At 48.4% G+C, this 19,619-nt stretch overlaps 2 protein-coding genes across 3 annotated transcripts; both read left to right on the forward strand.

The window, feature by feature from the left end:
• Positions 1 to 8: 8 nt before the first annotated feature.
• Positions 9 to 9,531, forward strand: LOC114911597 (kelch-like protein 12). Its single transcript, XM_029255430.1, has 5 exons — positions 9 to 651; positions 3,180 to 3,333; positions 3,427 to 3,505; positions 4,293 to 4,520; positions 4,868 to 9,531. The coding sequence occupies exons 2-5, from the start codon at positions 3,180 to 3,182 to the stop codon at positions 6,339 to 6,341; spliced, it is 1,935 nt and encodes a 644-aa protein (XP_029111263.1). The 5' UTR covers positions 9 to 651; the 3' UTR covers positions 6,342 to 9,531.
• On the forward strand, positions 4,532 to 18,986 carry slc5a2 (solute carrier family 5 member 2). 2 transcript variants are annotated; one of them, XM_018742855.2, is made up of 16 exons: positions 4,532 to 4,543; positions 10,558 to 10,641; positions 10,881 to 10,952; positions 11,266 to 11,370; positions 11,551 to 11,610; positions 12,483 to 12,587; positions 13,027 to 13,132; positions 13,931 to 14,011; positions 14,540 to 14,769; positions 14,938 to 15,073; positions 15,411 to 15,518; positions 16,700 to 16,850; positions 17,130 to 17,298; positions 18,003 to 18,218; positions 18,454 to 18,589; positions 18,696 to 18,986. In XM_018742855.2, exons 1-16 carry the CDS (start codon positions 4,532 to 4,534, stop codon positions 18,905 to 18,907), a joined length of 1,983 nt encoding a protein of 660 aa, XP_018598371.1. In that variant the 3' UTR covers positions 18,908 to 18,986. The 2 variants fall into 2 exon arrangements, with proteins under 2 accessions (XP_018598371.1, XP_018598372.1); XM_018742856.2 differs by lacking the exons at positions 4,532 to 4,543; positions 10,558 to 10,641 and having other exon boundaries at positions 18,454 to 18,601.
• Positions 18,987 to 19,619: the final 633 nt, after the last annotated feature.

Genomic DNA, 19,619 nt, shown 5'->3' on the forward strand with positions numbered 1-19,619 from the left:
CGCGCTAAGGTATACGTCACTTCCGTTAGAGGAGGTCACGGGGTCACATTATGGCCAATGGGACGGGCGGAAAGATCACGCTGCGGTTCTAAGAAGACCAGCTCAGTGTGCTTTTCGTGGAGCTGTGCGGTGTGTGTCGGGAATGCGTGTGACCAGTCGGGTAAAGGGTTGTGTCCCATAGCGCGATGTAGGAGTCTGTCCGGGTAATCCCTGAGCACTCGCCGCCAGAACACACGGAAGTGAAGTGTGAACCGGGTGTCGCCAGCAGCGGACTGGCAGCGCACGCGGCGCCGGCTAAAAAAGCCTTAGGAGCGCCTCACTCACTCACTCAGTCACTCACTCACTGGCGCTCGGTCCGGCTCCGCTCCGCGTTGCGCTCCTCCAAGTGCGGGACGAGCCGCGATGCTCCGGAATTCCGTCTTCGGCCAGAACACGCAGGATCTGCGGCGGTGGGACTCGGAGGGAGAGTCGTGCGATTGGCCTCGGCAGGGCTCCGTCCTGCTGCTGACTGAGACTCGGAGAGAGCTCGCTTCTCGCGGGCTCCGCGACACTGACTGAGTGAGAGGAGGGACTCACTGCGCTGAAGGATCCTCGGAAAAGGGGGCTCCGGCACCGGACGTGGTGCTTCTCGCTCGGAGGCCGCCGAGCAGGGTGAGCAGCTCCGGGTGGTTTTTGGGGGGGGTTCGGGGGGGGTTGAGCTCGGTGCGTGTGCGCTCCTCTTTGTGCCCTGCAGGCACGACGGTACTGTGTGTGAGCAGTGCCACTGCCAGGACCAGCCGGTCGTACGCTGATATATACTATAGTGGCTTCATCATACTCAAACAAGACGTGGTGCAAGAAGTAGTGAAGCATCAGCTGACATGTCTGAGACGTGACACGATCCAACTAGTGAGTAAAATCTACAGAAATGTTCCCTGCTCTACACCGTATGAGTTCAGGGTAAGTATCTTATGGCATTGCCATTTGCTGTGCAACTCGGGTTCAAACCAGGAACCTTCAGGTTCTACAGCGCTGCTGCCCTCTTCCTGAAGCGCGGTGGCACAGCGAGTAGCGCTGCTGTCTCACAGCGTCTGGGTGGCGCGAGAGGACGTGGGTTCGATCCCCGCTCGGTCTGTGTGGGGTTTGCATGTTCTCCCCGTGTCTGGTGGGTTTCCTTCGGGTGCTCTGGTTTCCTCCCACCCTCAATTTATTCTTATAGAGTGCTCTTCTCACGCAGTGACCCAGAGCACTTTAACAGAGGCACAAGGCAAGAAAAACAGATACAAACAAGACAGTTGACTCATGGCTGCTATAATAAAATACTTTTATAGAGCTATAAGTATGCCTACTGACTACCGGGGAAAGGAATAAAAACTCCCAGTTGAAGGTTGAGGGAGGAGAAAACCTCTGGGAGTCCACAGGCCAGTGGTTGCCCACCCCTCCTGGGCATTCTAGATAAGTAACAATTGTAAGGCAGTGTAACAAGTAATAATGACATTGTTGCTAAATGGTATCTTGGATCCTCAGCTCAGCATGGAACATCTCGTTCATCACGGCAGTTGGATTCATCTGTCACCGCTGGCCGGCCGGCCTCCTCGGGTCTTATGTAGCGAGGTAGTGTTCAACAAGAAGAAAGAAGAGTTAGTCATTTGTTACTTAGTTTATTATGCATTTTTATAAAGGTGATTTAAAAAAAAAAAACAACCAAGGCAGGTGGAATTACATTTCGAGGTGGAACGCCTGACTGAACATGTAAGTCTTTAGTCGGGATTTGACAACAGAAACGGACGGGATGTTTCTGACAGTAACTGGTAGACTATTCCACAGTTTAGGTGCTCTATAACTAAAGGTGCAACCTCCTACTGAGGTCTTATTGATCACAGGTACTTTAAGGTAACCCGCATCTAGTGAACGGAGATATCGTCCTGGGATATAAAAATGAATGATCTCACAAAGGTAAGCTGGAGCAATACCACGTACTGCCTTATAGGTCAAAAGTAGAATTTTATAATCAACTCTATAAGCGACCGGGATCCAATGCAACGATTTAAGTACCGGTGTTATATGGTCAGACTTCCTAGTTCTAGTAACAATTCTCGCAGCAGCATTTTGCACCAACTGTAGCCTGGATACAGTCTGGTATGGACAACCCGACAATAAAGCATTACAGTTATCCAGCCTGCTGGAAACAAAAGCATGAACCAGTCTCTCAGAATCCTGTCTACAAAGGAATCGCCACATTTTAGCTATGCTTTTTAACTGAAGGAAGCATGACTTAGTCAAAGCATTTACATACGATACGAATGACAGCTTTCCATCCAGCAGGACACCCAAATCCTTGACACAATCTATATGCTTAAATCAAAACTCCAAAGACGTGCTGTTCAGGATCTCCCGTAGTGTGTGAGTGACAGAGAGAGAGTGTGTTCTACTGTTCTATGGATGAGTAAGTAGTGTATCTTGCAGTGTAAGTCACCTTGGTGAATAAGGTGCGTGGGCTCATAACACTACATAGAGTTCACTGGAAGTCGCTTTGGAGAAAAGCGTCTGCCGTCGGTCCGTAACGTGGGATACGATTGAAACCCTTGTATCTGCTAACTTCGGCACGTTCGCACAGGCCTCGCGTGGGGAACGACACAGCGGCGCAGCAGGTAAAGCTGGTGGCTCACGGCAGCCGGGCTGTGGTTCAAATCTGGGGTTTGACCCCCCACTCGCTTTGCATAGTCTCCCTCTATTTATGTGGGTTTCCTCACACCATCCAAAGACGTGCGGAGGCAGTCAGTGGGAAATCACGTACCGTACATGGTCTCATTTAGCTGGGAAAGCAAAGCGGGCACCATCGCCTTCGGTCTTAGCTACTCGGCGTTACTACGGTTTTTACTTCCTCTGCTCAAAGGTCTTGCGTTACTAGCAGGGGAAGGAATGCTTGCAGTCTTCGTGTTATCGTGTCTCTCTGCATCTGCCAGAGAAGCAAGGGTTACGACATCTTGGCTTGGCAAACACCTTTTTTGGCAACTTTTTTTCCTTCCCTCTAAGAGATCTCAAGTGTTAAAATGCTCTGTTGTTTTATTTTTACTTGAATTTGAGGTTCTTCGTTATCAAACTGTTCCGAAATATCCTCCGTTAAGCTCACGGCTGGCCTGTTGAGTAAGCCGAGAGGAAAATGTGTCCTTAATGACGGTAGAACATCCGTCCCTCAGATGAGCGCAATGAGGGCTGGCGGGGTCACGTGGCAACCGCAGCCCTGGCAGGATGGCAACGGAGGGGGTGGGGAGCCGCTCTCGGACAGCGACTCGGAGGAGGAAGACTTCCCCGATGACACCACCACGCCCCTCGGCGACTACATTACCCACGGTGAGGCGCTACGGAGCGTGGGATAGCCCTGACTCGAATAGTGTTCGCCTTGCTTTTTGTTTGAGTCTTGTCATCTCCCTTCCTCTCTGCCAGGGCTGAAGCAGCTCCTGGATGCTCAGCAGCTGTGTGACGTGACGCTCTTGGTGGAGGGAAAGAAGTTCATGTGTCACAGGTGAGTTAGGGGGCGTAACGCTTCTCGAAGTGCTTTACCGTAGGAAGGAAGAAAGAGGGTGCAGTGGGAAAAAGTGGGAGAGAATTTACAATAAGTCCGTGTAAAAATGACATCGTAACCCACAGAATTAAAGATCTCGGCGATGAGTCGCAATAACGCTTGAAGGTGGTTTTATTACTTTTCTGCAAAATTTCACCCGGTGTTGTCCGTCACAGATATGTGCACGCATTTGATGTACGGCCTCACCGATGTTAATGCCCCACCGGGACGTCTCTCTTGCATCTTTTAGTAGAGCCTGAAACTAGCTTGGTATAGTATTAGGTCAAACGTTATGTATCTCCAAAAAATGACTTGGAAGTTGATCAGGAATCATGGATATTTGGATAAAGTTTTATACAGCTACTCATGCGATGGACATTGGTTCATATGGTGGAAAGAAACTAGCTGTACTTAAGTATCACTTGTCTGCATCTCTCTCTCTTTCTGCTAATTTAATGCGCAAATTGTGTTTTCTATGATGTCATATTTACATTATTTCACTTAGCAGATGCTTTTCTCCAAATGTATGTCGTTTCGGAGAAAAGCATCTTCTAAGTGAATGAATGTAAATCTTCTTAAAAGGCAACGAAGGCCTTTTAGCCTCTGTTTCTGGTCTTTGGGGGGGGGGGGACACGTTGCATAGGCATTCTGTATTCTGGAACTCCCCACAGCATTCAGTTCACAGTAATAAGTTGGAGAAGAAAAGGAAAGTTGCGCTCCAACACGTCTTCCACTTTGTCTCCATTAGAGTTCTTCTGGCTGCTGTGAGCCCGTATTTCCGCGCCATGTTCACCAGCCCTCTGGTGGAGTCCCGGCTCGCTGAGATTCGACTGGAGGAAGTTACGCCCTCCGTCATGGAGACGGTGATCCAGTTCATCTACACTGGTGAGGCGGGTCTCAGCTTGGATACGGCGGAGGACCTGTTTGTCGCAGCCAACCGGCTTCAGGTGGTACCTCTGCAGGACCTGTGCTCAAGGTGACTAACGGATGAATTTCAGTGTCTCGCGCACGGATTCGGAAAACAGACTCTGGATTAATGAAGTTTAAGTGACTCGAGCGCTGATTCTGACAAAACATACACTGTATGTCTCTATGGGCCGCAGCACAGAGACTCGGTGAAACCCAAAGGCGCTTGGGGCTTTAGAAACGGGTCTGTGATCGGAGAACTGACTGTTGGACAATGTTGTTTTATACATACCATCGTGCAGCTTAGGTGATATATTTAGATGCACTTGAGACTTGACCGTTATGCCTTTAGGGGGAAAGCGCAACCGCTGTGCTGCATCGTGCTCTGTCCTCACCGCTGTTCTGCTGCATCCACAGGTTCCTGTTTGAACACCTGTCAGTGGAGAACTGCCTGGGCATGTACTCCCTGGCGCGCTCGCACCACGACCAGCTTCTGCTGCGTGCCTCCTTGCGCATGGTGGCTCAGCACTTTCCCCGGGTGGCACGCCAGCGCGACTTCCTGCTGCTAGACCCGGGCACGCTGGGCAGCCTGTTGGCCTCCGACCGCCTCGGGGTGGAGTCGGAGGCGGAGGTTTACGACGCAGCCCGCCGTTGGGCCGAGCACCAGCCCCGCCAGCGCTACCCGCACATGGCCTCCCTGCTGCAGCACCTGCGACCGGGTCTGCTGGCCCCGGGGGAGATCCAGCGGCTGAGCCAGGAGCTAGGCACCGATCCCGGCGTGGGCCTGGGCGGGCCGCTGCGACCGCGCGAGGGCATGTATGAGAAGAAGATAGTTTGCGTGGACCTGAAGCCTCGTGAGGATGACTCCCTGCGAGAGTCTGACTTCACGGTGGACTGCTTCGATCCGCGCACAGGCAAGTGGGAGAAGCTGGCGGCGCTGGGCTCGCTGCTGTGTCCAGGCTGCACGGCTGTGGGGGGGCGACTTTTCGTCGTGGGGGGCCTCCTGCGGGGGGGCCAGGTTTCGGCCTCGGTGCACGAGTACGACACGGTGCAGGACTGCTGGCTGCAGAGGCAGTCTCTGGTCCAGCCCCGTGCCATGCTGGGCCTCCTGGCCTGTGGCAGTACTCTGTATGCGCTCGGGGGCTGCAACCGGGCTGCGTTGCTGGACTCCTGCGAGACCATGGACCTGGACTTGCTGCGCTGGGGCCCCGGACCTCGCCTGCCCCTTCCGCTGAGATCCTTCGCCTGCGCGGCCTTGCGCAGCCGTCTCTACCTGCTGGGGGGCACCACCTTGGAGCAGAATCGGGCTGTGGTGCACTCCGGAGTCCTGATTTACCACACGATCACTGGAACCTGGAACCGCGTGGCCCTGGACTCGGGCGCCACCTGCCTTGCTGGCGGAGTGGCAGTTCGGGGTGGGGTCTGCGCGGTCGGTGGGTACATGCGGGATGCCACTACGTTTCTGGATGGCGATTACACCCAGATGGATCCGCTGGACGCCACCGGACGCGTGCTCTTCTTCCGCGAGGGCCGCGGCTCCGGAGGGGATCGAGACATCTCCTCGGTGGTTGTGGAGCGGGCCGGCGGCGGGGGCAGCGACCGCGCTCCCAGTCCCGTGGTGTTTCCCGGGCTGCCGCGGCGCATTGCGGGAGGAGGCGTAGCTCGCTGGAAGCGAAGGATCTACGTGCTGGGCGGGGAGAACGGCGCCCGCTTCTACGACAGCGTGTACTGCTGGAAGCCTGGCTGGCGCAGCTGGGTGCAGCGGCGCGAAAAGTTACCGGGCAACACCGGGGGTGTCAGTCAGTTTGGCTGCACCACTCTTAAGTTCCCCAAAAAGCACATCATGTCCCGGTTGCGGCTGGCGCTGAAGGATCGCACGTCGGACGAGTAGTCGGTGACGGGACGCGCGGTTGGAAATGCAGACGTGGGGTTTGGATGAGACGGAAGTTTTATTAATTCTAACCGATCCCGAAAGAAGTTCCATGTGTGAATGAAGAGAGCAGAACGGTGAGGCTGTGACAGCGTGACTCGCAGCGCGGTGTCTGAATGTATTATACGAGCAGTGTTCCTGGTTTACTAGTGTCAGATGATCTCCACTTGCAGTTACATTTTTTGTGCACAAAAAGCAGTGGTGGAATGTATGAAAGGGCCTGCAGATTCCTTTGAGTTTGATCCAGCTGTGGTTTTTTTTTTTTTTTTGTTCAAATGAAAATGTAAATGTTATAGGCTCCTTTGAATGTCGGGAGTAAATTGAGCTTTAAAAAGTTTGATTTAAAGACTTTATAGGTTTTTTGAGGAGTTATGTATAGTCTTTTTTTTAAATGAATAATTTAAGAGCTTTCACTGTGTTCAAGAATATATATTCTTTAATTATAGCAACCAGCCTGTTATGGTCTGCTCATGTTTTCTAATGATTTTAACACCGTTTTACTGCCCATTAGAATAGCAATTACAGTGTTTTAAGGAATTTAAAGTAGGCAAGGTGTCTAGAGATAATTACAATGTGTTCTAGACATTACATGCAATGTGTAAACAAAATAATGGAACTGAATGTTTTGAAATACTTCTATTCCACTTAGTTTCAGGGCTCCTTCTGATAATTTTGGCTTATTGATATTCATTCTGCCTCTCAGTTCATTTATACTCCCCATGGCCCAGTTTGCCTTGTTGGTGTTTCTTTTGCTGTACCCCGACCCCCCCCCCCCCCACATGCCCACACTCGTTTTCCTTATTTCATTTTGGCGCGCACACACTTTTGCGGTGCATGTTAAATCCCCAAGGGGCATTCACTTACAAAGATTTCCTTGCACCAGGAAACTGAAAAGCCATGAGATCTTAGTCCGACTACGTGCTGCACCTGTTCCGTAGCCCTTGTCGCTCTCCCTGGGTGAACATTTGACATGGTCAGAAAAGATGTTATGTTTTACAAGTTTGTCATTGGAATGAATTTAACGTTAATAAATGAAGGACCTAAAGTCAAAGGAATGATGCTTTTATTTCAGAGCAGGTTAGTACAGGTTTTAAAGGATTGACACCATTAAAGGTGTGTTTCAATGTTGCGTATAGAATTTTTTTTTTTTTTTTATGACACTTTAACATATGCAGATTACTATTGTGTGAAGCAAGTATTCTGCGACTTTCTGCATGCGCACTTGTGAGATTTTTATTTATTTATTTTTTAAAACTTTTGTCCCAGAGCGTGGTAGTTTTAAGTTGAGAGGAAAGTTAGGCAGTTGGTCCCCGAATTTTCAAACAAAGTTCCTATGATACAGTGGGAAGGGTCAGTACTGATACAGCCATAAAACCTTTTTTTGTAGTTGTTTTGTTTCACATCTGACATGTCTGTCCAAAGTAACTTGTCACTTTTACCACTTAAACTGATTTGCAGTTTAATTTTAAGAATCTATGTTCACGGGCCCCTTCTGGATTTAATTCAGGAAGATTCAAGCTGAAATCTGTAGTGGTTGAACCATTTAGTACATGACTTCAGACAGATATTCCCTCTTGTGAAAAAGACTTTCATTGGGCACATCTCTTCAATGACCTTTTGAAACAAAAATGATATTTTATCATGCAGTACATTTGGAAAGGAGATTTCTATGCTTCTGCTGTGTTTTTTGAGTAGCTCTGAGCCAATATTTTTACTCAATGACAAGCGTTAACGTTGTATTTTAACCTTTTTAGTCTTGGGCATGTGTGTATAATACGTAACCGAGTTGTCGGGCAATAAGGGTATTTAGAAGGACTGCAAAGAAATGCACTTTCCATAAAGTATAGGAGTCCACAGTGGTAGCAGTGACAATGACTGTCCCATGTCATTCAGGTGAGCTTCCTGCCAGCAGTACCAGTGTCAACCGCTAGGTGTCAGTATGGGACAGACAGTGCATTTGAACTTTGAGAAATGCTCTTAATCTTACCCAGTAGCTAGTTCCTCATTTTCTAAAATATGTCAAAAAGAATGCAGGGCAGTGAGGGCATAAGAAATTTCTGGTTACATAGGCCTGTGGGGGGGAGATGTTTATTGTAACGTTTTGCTTGCTTGTCTGTTCTGATTTCAAATGTTGCACCTCCACTCTCTTACTGAGTCTCTCAGCTGCACTGGTTTCTCATACTAGATAAAGTGTGTAATGCAGCTGTTCTGTCTCGTGCGTGCGTGCGTGCATGCATGCGTGCGCGCGCAACCGTGTACGAGTTAATGTGTCTGTGCCCAAATCTCCTATACCCTGGACAGTGGCGAGGAAGAACACATTGCACTGAACCTCCACAGAATTGGAATAAGAATAATTTTGACTATGTGCATTAATTTTTGAAAGAGATGGGGTTTGTGATTGCTTGTTTCATAGTTTTTATAGTCCTTAAAGTTAAAACTTTGCTTCTGCACAAACACTAAGTACAATTAAACTTGTGTATGTAGAGCACTGGTTCACACCTGAAGAACACACTGATACAGCAGCTGGGTGGGCGATTTTCTTTGTTCATTTTGTTTGATTCTGACAGTTCATTTTCAGTTGTTCTCGTGTGAAAGGTTCATGGAACACTTTGAAAGCCATTTAATTTTTATTGAGGCTGATGGGGTTGAAAAATGGGCCGCCTCTTTATTTGGGCCACATGTCGAGAAAATGCACGATGTTTGAGTTTTATTGTTGACGGCGTTTTAACTCCATGCGGGCAGTGGCAGGGACCTGCTGACTGGGGTCGTAAACATGGATAGATGATTTACCCGATTCTCATTACACATTGAAATGTACTTCTGAACAGCACATACAGTACATTCTGTATATGGATCTAGCAGGGCATTCGTGGCCCTTAACGTGCTGCATGTCGGTCGGTCACTGGGCGCCGAAGCACTTTTCGGTCTCTTCGCCCACTCCTCAAAGGGCTTTGCAGCCGCTGGGGCGACGCAGCGATATCTTCAGTTCGGACCACTGAGCCACTTTGGGCTCCGTTTCACATGGACGCATAAAGCTCACAGAAGTTTCAGGATATTTGACAGAAAGAAAAACAAATTCCTCCTCCACATATGCCATATGTGTGTATGTATGTTGTACATTGTATGCTGCTGCAGCCGAGTAGAAGTTCCCTCTGGAATTAAAGTTTTTCATTTATTCACTCATTCTTTCAATCTGTAACAGATTGTGTATTTGAATTAAAGTAATAAATTCTGTAACATTTTTCTACTTTTCCTGTCTTTTTATAATCCTGCAGGTCTTGTCCAATGAGAGTGGAGAGTTTGTAAAACCACATTAATTGGTTTAAATGTGCATTTCTTGTTTTCTTTATTAAACATTTTATAATGCACAGTATTTTGCTGAAGCAGTTCTGCTTATTACGACAAAGGACATAGCTTTTACTGTAATTGTCAGGTGAGGACATGGGATATTGTGGGTACCGAGCAGTCATGATAGGCGAAGAGTAATAAATCCACAACCATTTTTCTGCTGAAGTCTTTTTGATTAAAAAGATTCCTGGTGTAAAGTACCTAAATAATACAAGGGTGCTGCTGTAAGGCCTGCTCTGGGAAAATGAACCAGAAATCTTCAAGCTTTAAATCCCTAAACCCCAACACTACTTAATTTCTGAGCAAAACTTAAAATAAAAGAGGGGAAAAAATACAAAGCTGTGGCCAAATGCTCTGTGACATCAGTGCCTGAACAGTCTTGGTTAGCTGGAATCTTTCAACTTAAGTTGCCTGCTAAAGAAAAGGTAGATCCAGCTAAAGTGCTGCTTTTTCCATTTTTGTGGAGTTGCAGAAATGTGCTGATGTTGGGTTATTGGTGGAACTTCATGTGTTAATTATTACTGTCATTAATAAATTTCTGCATCAGCCTCTTTTCGAATGGTGCAAAGGTCTCCGGCGCCACTGTCGGACTCCCAGCTGTCTCCCTCTCGCGTTCTTCCTTGCTCCCCGTCTGTCCGGGGGGCCTCTTCTCATCACCCTTTTGCTTGTTTGTTAAAAAGGTTGAAGAGCCAGCCATCGTCTCTATGCTCCGGGAGTAGAAACATCCGCTCTTACACCTGATTCTGGGCGCGTTTTTGTTTTTGGGGTTCCGGGGTCTTTTCTCTGCCGTGAGGGAACCAAGATGGAGAAACCGGGTTTGGAAAGCAAGAGGGCAGGGGTCGCTATCAACAACCCGTCCGACATCGTTGTCATCCTGGGATACTTCCTCACGGTCATTGGCGTGGGGATCTGGGTATGTCGATCGGCTCAACTTCGCTTTTCGTTTCAGTCTTGGCTTTCCCATGAATGTTGTTCCCGTGATGGAACTGTTACTTGTCAATGTGCATCTGCAGTATTTGGAACTAGCGATTTCATGCAAGAGAAATCAGAACCTGTGTATATATGTGTGTGTGTGCGCATTAAATGTGTGAAATGGACTCAACGTTCAGGACAAGGCCGGGTTTCTGAGCTCACCGGCTCCCTGTGTTTCAGTCCATGTTCAGGACGAAACGTGGAACGGTGGGCGGTTACTTCTTAGCAGGTCGGACCATGGTGTGGTGGCCGGTGAGAAATATTCTCATTAAAACAGTGTGTGTTGTATGTTCAAATAGATGTCTGTTTTTTTTTAGAACTGCTGAGATGTATTCTAGGCAGTACAGGCTGTTTCAAATTTGATTTTACATGTCACATCTGAAATGTATTTCAGGATTCGCAATCACGAATTGCACTAAATCTGGTTAATTTACCGCTCCTTAGAATGGCCTTTATTAAGGGGCATAAGAACACAGTTCACGTGTGTCTTCTGTCCGAAAGCGAGCGACCTTTCGTATTGTGTTCATTTTCATAAAGATTTTGCTTTGTCTTCACCCTCACGCAGGTGGGTGCCTCCCTTTTTGCCAGCAATATTGGCAGTGGCCATTTTATCGGCCTGGCTGGGACAGCGGCGGTCAGTGGGATCGCGGTCGGGGGATTCGAGTGGAATGTGAGACCCTGTTCACCTATCAGAATCTCCTTCCAGGTTCTGAACCTGTCTTGATGTCCCTTGGGGCCCAAAAACACTGACCGAGCATAAGCGACGGTCCAATTAGCCTTTGAATGTACCGAACGCGGCAGAATCACGGAAATGTGTTCCACAGTCCCGTCTCTCCTGTCTCTCGTTCAGGCCTTGTTCATTGTGCTGCTGCTGGGGTGGCTTTTCGTTCCTGTCTACCTCACAGCTGGGGTGAGTCACACAAATCACACACACGTAGTCTGAAACCGCGTGTCCCGAGCAGAGTCGCAGCGAACCGGAGCCTAACCCAGCAACACAGGGCACGGGGCTGGAGGGGACGCACCCAGGACGGGACACCGGTCCATCGCAAGGCACCCCAAGCAGGACTCGAGCCAAACCCGCTGCGCCCCCGCACCCCCCCAGTACATGAATACCGGTGAAAACAAAAAGCACCTCACTTTTTTTTTTTTTTTTTAAATTGATCCTTTTCTACTGATTTTTTTTTTTTTTTTTTCCTCCTCCCCTTTCCATTTTCATCAACCTCTACGCAGAGTCGTGGCTTCGCTGACACTTGTCTGAAGAAATTTAGAGTATTTCACCATTTATACAACAGGGTATTCTTAACGCATCAGTTCAGCTCAAGTGCGCTGACGACAAGCGTAGGAAGACGGAAGATTCCGGAGGCACTTTGCGTGGTTCAGACTCAACATCAAGTTGAAGGCACTCGGCAGCATTGATTGAAGTTCACATTTATGTTGACACATCTAGCCAGGGCTTTTCTCCGGAGCAGCACACAACTTAGAGTATAAGGCTCTTACAGCAGCGGCGCTTCCACCGGCAAACTCCAGGTTATAAATTCTTGTCCGTAACATGGAAAACATCATGTCCACCTGGATGACAAAACATACTGACTTCATGTTCACTGTTAGGGTAATGAAACCTCATGTGGTACTTTCGTTCTGAGCTCCGTTTTACAGTCTTCCTCCCACATGTCACTGTACTGGATGAGGATGATCCTGATCCATCTCCAGAGTCCATCCCTTGGTATCTTGACTTAATTCACTCTCCTGCTTTTCAAACAATTCACCTCTTATTATGCCCAGGTGATCACTATGCCTCAGTACCTAAAGAAGCGGTTTGGAGGAGGAAGGATCAGTCTCTACCTGTCCTTTATTTCTCTCTTCCTCTACATCTTCACCAAAATCTCGGTGAGTGAGTCCAACCGTCCACCTCGAACTCAGCGGAGTTCCGCATGACATGACAAGACTCTTTCATCAGCTCAACACAAATAGTGCAAAGGCCTTTCAGGACAACTGGACTGAAAGCGACTGACCCTCCTAAGCAGAGGGCATCCCATTTGCTGCCATGCTCTGCTGGTCATTCAAAATACAGGCTTTTTTTTTTTTTCTTTTTTAGAACAAATATCATCAGCATAAACGTTTTAACAATAAACCAGTCCTGCTTTCAGGAGCCACTTGCTGACAAGAGTCTATGCATGAGATAAATGTTTGCAGAAAATGAGACTCATAGTACTTTCTGTTGAGCATCAGAAGCAGATCTGGACCTCAGTGCCCGTGACCCCCCCCCCCCCCCCGAATCTCACCTTCTCTCTTTTTCACTGTCTCACTCTCTCTGATTGATTTTTAGGTTGATATGTTCTCAGGAGCAGTATTCATCCAGCAGGCTTTGGGATGGAACATCTACGTGGCTGTAATTGCCCTGCTGCTCATCACAGCCCTGTACACAGTCACAGGTGACATGGGTTCGACACGCTGGGAATCCAGACATTCTGTAATACATTAGCTGGTGACAGTGCAGGGCAATCTGACTCCATATAACTATATCTTAGGGGTGGTAACACATGCAGTAACTACATGTGGCACATTGGCAGTGAGAGAACTGTGTTTTTAAATTAGGCAACAATACCTAATAAAAAGTTTCATTTATTGTTACAAATTGTTATGCAATAAAAAAAAAAAAAAAAAAAACAAACCTAAATTCTAAAGGGGAAAAAACCCTGGAGAAAACCTTACGTTCTCATTTCCAGTCATGAAAAGTCTAAGGGAGATCCTGTAGGATTCAAAAGACCTACAGAAATGAGCTGTTTGGTTCAGCATGACTCAATTTACAGCCAGGATATGTGTTCCAGGATAGGCTCTGGACCACTGCAACCTTGCAATCAACAAGTACTTATTGATGATGATCAAATTGAGGTCCACATCTTCAGTTCTGGAAGTGAACTTGAGGCCGAACTAAAATGTGGGCAGAATTCGGATATTTTTCTGATATTTTTATCGCTCCATCAGGAGGACAAATTGCTGGATTTCACACTGAATTTGTGGATCATTAAAAATCCTTCATTTGTTTGCGTTAAGGACATCTTCCGTTACTTAGTCCGTTACACGATATTTCGTTATTGACACCACACCTCTCAAGAAGCCGATGCCAATACACAATAAATAAAGTTGATCTTATTTTAAAATAAAATTTAAAATGAAGTTTTTCTCATGTCTGTTATTGTTGCTGTTGTACCGATGCGTGTGTTATGTAGGAGGCCTGGCCGCACTAATGTACACAGACACCGTCCAGACCTTCGTCATGATTGCCGGAGCCTTTGTTCTCGCAGGATTTTGTGAGTAATTACACCGAAAAGCACCCAGAATAGCACCGCATTAAATTTTCACGGGCGTTAAATTTACACCTATAACGTAGATGGGTTCACGATGACGGCGCGCACTCGACGGAATTCCTCTGAGTAATCTGAAGAAAATGCAGTCGCTAGGCAGTGTATGTAGTCGTACATAGGCATCAATTTGCAATTTGTGAACGAGCGGAGGGGGAAAAAATTTGCCGCCAGGGTGAGTGATTTTTGGCCAGAGCTGTTAAGTTCGGCTGCAGCAGGGCAGCAGTTCCCAGTCTCAAGAACAGAGTTTGACCAAGATGAGCTTTGCTGGTGGTGTTACGTGGGAGGCTGTACAGCGATGCCCTTTCCCCCTTGTTCTGATGAGCGCTAACGTGAACCCCAGCTGCCCAAGTCTGTGGAAACAGGGGAATCGCCTGCACCGACACGCACTCGAGATGGAAACGGGCATGCTTGCGCGGAGACGGCGAAATGCGTCCATGCACTGAACCCAAACCGCGGTCCTACGCCCGCACTCAGCTTTCGCGGAGGTGGGGGGATACAGCGCCCTGCTGGAGAAGTACAAGCTGGCCGTCCCCTCCGACACAGAGTCCGCGGATCCCCGGAGGTACAACATCTCGCCGGCGTGCTACGAACCGCGCGAAGACGCCTTCAACCTGCTGCGTGACCCCATCGCCGGGGACCTGCCCTGGCCGGGGGTCATCTTTGGCATTGCCATTGGGGGCTGCTGGTACTGGTGCTCTGACCAGGTGAGATACCTTATGCACAACAGCAGGCCTCACATTCACCACAGACCTTCAACAAGGGATTAAAAGATTAAGAAAAGGAGGACAAATATTGAAAGAGTTTTCCTCTCGGTGTGGATTCAGTAAGAGCTGAGCTGAGATGAGATGAGATGAGCACCCTCTCTCTGCCAGGTCATCGTACAGCGCTGTCTGGCTGGCCGCAGCCTGACCCACGTGAAAGCGGGTTGCATCGTGTGCGGGTACCTCAAACTTCTGCCCATGTTCCTCATGGTGTTCCCCGGAATGATCAGCAGGGTGCTCTTCCCCGGTGAGCTTCCCTCCCCGAGGATCAGCGCCCCTCCGCCAGCGCTCCGTCCACCTCACGTGGCGACAAATGCCACACCTGAGCACAGCAACATATCGAGGTGGTGCCCATCCTGGCAACTTGAGTACAGAGCTCCTCAAATGATCATATTCCGTATCAGCTGCTGTTTGTTACTGAAAAATGAGGCAGTTTGCGGAGCAGCGATCCTTTTGATTGGCCGATTTATATTTCCGGCGGTGCTGCTGGAATTCTGCCCTTCCCTCACGCAGTGTGTGTGTGTGTGTGTGTGTGTGTGTGTGTGTGTGTGTGTGTGTGTTACTTCTGCTGTGTTTACTGGCAGACGAGGTGGGCTGCGTAGTTCCGGAGGTGTGTAAAGAGGTCTGCGGGACCGAGGTGGGCTGCTCCAACATCGCCTATCCGAAACTAGTCGTAGCTCTGATGCCTGCAGGTAAGCGCCGCTGCTCCTCGCTTTGCTGCGGTTGTTTCCTCGTGCTGGAAATAGTTCCCGTGTTCTTTGTGCCGGTTTACCTGGCCGATGTCCGCTGCGCGCATGCGTTTCTCCTTCTGCGTCCTCTCTGACTATTAAATGAATATTACGGATATTATTTCTGTAAACTACATCCTCCAGCCATTAGTTTCACCCGCAAGATTGTGAGCGAGTCTTCGAGTGCTCAGGTCTTCCGAGAGCTGTGTTACTGCCATTTACACGGCTGTCGGGTCGCTGCATGGTCATCAGCACAGACAGAGCTCGTTGCTTACAAAAGCTTTTTTTTTTTTTTTTTTTACAGTTTAACTACTCATTCAGCTGGATTTTTACTGAATAAAATAAGTGCGAGGGCACGGTGGCGCAGCGGGTTTGGCCAGGGCCTACTCTCCGATGGGTCTGGGGTTCGAGTCCCGCTTGGGGTGCCTTGCGACGGACTGGCGTCCCGTCCTGGGTGTGTCCCCTCCCCCTCCTGCCTTACGCCCTGTGTTGCCGGGTTAGGCTCCGGCTCGCCGCGACCCCGCTTGGGACAAGCGGTTTCAGAAAGTGTGGGTGTAAGTTAAATGCCTTGGATACTGCAGCAGGGCCTCTCCTAGGACTGGAACTGAAAGTCTTCTGCTTCCAAGTCCTCTTACAGTGCTACCTACAGTAGATGGAGCTGTAAATTAAATTCCATGCCTCAGTCCACCCGTTACTAAAAACCGCTTGTCCGCTGCAGGGTGGCAGCGATCCGGAGCCCATTCTGGAAGCATAGGGCACCAGACAGGGTACAGCTCAGACGGAATGCCGGTCCATCACAGGGCAATCGCACACCCTCAGTTCGGGAGCTGCGACGCATCGGTGACACCAGCTACCAAAACATGCTGCCCTGGATTTAATTCATTAATTTAGTTTAATGCAGCCTATTTTAGGATCTACAAAAAGTAAGGCTGTCACTGCAAATAGAACAATATAGATACGCATACTGAAGAGATTAAATGGGTAAAGATCTCCCTTCAAGGTTTTTTATCTCTATGGGAGACTCGTGCATCTTCTTTCAAAAGTAAGTGAATTTTTCACCTTCCGTTCTCCTCTTGTGCTCTTTGCCATTCCGCGTCCCGCAGCCACCACTTCCGCCACGCTGTCCTCTGTCTCTCCTCCAACAGGCCTAAGGGGTCTCATGCTGGCTGTGATGCTGGCTGCCCTGATGAGCTCTCTGGCTTCCATCTTCAACAGCAGCAGCACCCTCTTCACCGTGGACATTTGGACCCGCTTGAGACCACAGGCCCGCGACCGAGAACTTGTGATCGTGGGGAGGTCTGGACTTACCAGCGACGTCTTCGTCTTTCCGTCTGTCTGTTGCATGTGGTTTCGGTGAAGTTACAAATTAAATCAAAGTGTAAAAATGAGACATGATTAAACCCATACAGTCTTCTGATCCATGAACCAGAATTGTAGTTTTCATGTCACCAGAGGATGAATGTCAGTGGGGATTTTTTTTTTTTTTCTCCATGCACGGTGAGAAAAGCTCCTAAAAGTGTAACTGAACACTGTTCCTGCCGACATCCACTGACACACCCACCTCTCATCTCTCAGAGTATGGGTGCTCTGCATTGTGTCCATCAGCATCTGCTGGATCCCTGTGGTGCAGGCGGCCCAGAGCGGTCAACTGTTTGACTACATCCAGTCAGTGAGCAGTTACCTGGCTCCGCCCATCGCCGCGGTGTTCCTCCTCGCTGTGTTTGTGAAGAGAGTCAACGAACAGGTGAGCATGGTGACATGAAGGAGGGCACAGTGCATAGGAGAAAAAGCCACCAGATGCACAACTGAGGAGAGACAAATACAGCTTTCAGCAAACAGTTCTAGGGGCCGTGTGACTAGTACGCAGAAACGCGTCTGTTATGTACCTCTTCATAGCTTCACTTATCTTTAATCAACATGAGGATGTGACAGAACTGCATGGAGAACAAAATTATTACACCAACATCAGCAGGACAGTTCAGTATAACTGGGTTCGAATGTGGGCTCAGTCTGTTTGGAGTTTGCGTGTTGTACCTCTGTCCAAAAAACATGCGCTTCAAATGAATTAGTGACTCTAAATTGCCTTCAGCGGGTCCTGCTGTGTGGCGCCTTACGGCGGACTGGTGTCCCGTCCGGGATGTGTCCCCTCCCCCTCCAGCCTTGCGCCCTGTGTAGCTAGGTTAGGTCCCGGTTTGCTGCAACCCCACTTGAGACTAGCAGTTTCAGCCAGTGTGTGTGTGTGTGGGTGTGTATGTGATTACCCTGTGATGCACTATCCAGGGAGCGCTCTGCCACGTGCCATATATTTCAGGGATAGGCTCCAGGGCACCATGACCCAGTATTATATGACCGATTTACAAACAATGAATTAAATGAACGCATATGTTCATTGAGGTACCAGTTATATAACCTGTAACACGTACTTGGTTCCTTTTGCACACCCTTCAGGGAGCTTTCTGGGGTCTCATCGGGGGTCTAAGCATGGGTCTGTGTCGGATGGTGCCAGAGTTTGCCTTCGGGTCCGGGAGCTGCCTGTTCCCCTCGAGCTGCCCCTCACTAATCTGCGGTGTCCACTACCTCTACTTTGCTGTGCTGCTGTTCCTGTTCACTGTTGTCCTGGTGCTCGTCGTGAGCTACTGCACCCCACCTATACCTGAGAGACACGTGAGTTTACCCGTGGAAAAAAATGCTTCGTCTCTCTCTCTGACCACGTTCAAGTATGAGGTGATGTTTCATCAAGGAGTAGTGACTGACTTGGCACATAAATGGTGGCATGCACTTCATCGCCGATATATAATCAGTTCTACGGAAAAGCGTGACTGTGCGGATTTATGACAATTAATCTGTCTTCTGTAGCAAGAGACTTTTGAGTGTGACCATTCCCCTCTTCTTATACTAGCTTCACCGACTGGTGTTCAGTCTGCGCCACTCAAAGGAAGCAAGGGACGACTTGGACAAGGAGGAGGCGGAGCGTGGGCGGATAGCACGCAGGGAAGCGCTGGAGAAGAGCAGGGACAATGCTGGAGGGGAGGACGGTGAGAAAAACTGTCATTCTTGGCTCCCTGACACTTCGCTCCAGATTGTTCCAGCGTATGCTTGTCGAAGGTTCACTTTACCCCACTATTGTTTCATTTATACCAGACGGTAGCAGGACCACCTCAACCATTGGGCGGCTGATAAGCTGGTTCTGTGGAGTGAGCTCCTCAGAGGCTTCAGAGTCCACTGAACAAGAAGGGGAAGAGACCAACCAGCTGCCTGACATCACTGAGGACCCCTTCTGGAAACATGTCGTCAACAGCAATGCCCTCATCATGACGGCTGTGGCGGTCTTCATGTGGGCATATCATGCTTAAGAGAGAGATGCAAAAAAACTTCATTGCTTGGTCTTACACGTCAACAAAACTATGATTTTACAAAGTCAGGGCTCAACATACAGGCTTCCTTCACATAACAAAACTCTCATTATGAGAATTGGCACTTGTGCAGTTTGCACCCTGCAATTCACATAACATGCACTCACCTCACAAAAGAAATGTAATTTCTATCCGTAAGACAATTCAAAATACAAGCTGACATCAACCGTACTGGATTTTGAATCCAATTTGGAATGTTCATTGGAAAAAAACTAGGCTCACGCTCTGTGGCTCCAGAATTACTTTTTGCCGTTTTATGGTAGTTAACGCTAAATTGTTAGTTTATTTTATGAGAATGTGCTTTACTATCACTTTCAGGAACATAATGTTCATTAAGTGAATAAAGCCTTTTTTTTTTTTTTTAAGTGACTGTGGACTTAACACTCTTGTATTATCTCAAAATGTAAGCTTTAAAATATAAAGGGAAGTGTTTTTCTGAAATGTGTAAAATTCCTCCTACAAGCACTAAAAACATGACCTGAAGAAATTTCTGGGCTTACAGAAGGTTGTTACAAGGCTGATCAGATGATTTGGATGGGTTTCAGGACAATACACACTAAATGATCTTTAGACTTAGTTAATACAGGTCACACTATTGCCTGCATACACAACCTAATTTTAGAGTTGAGCTGTTGGGCGACAAACAGTTAAA

Source organism: Scleropages formosus, chromosome 10, assembly GCF_900964775.1.
Source record: "Scleropages formosus chromosome 10, fSclFor1.1, whole genome shotgun sequence".
NCBI lineage: Eukaryota > Metazoa > Chordata > Actinopteri > Osteoglossiformes > Osteoglossidae > Scleropages > Scleropages formosus.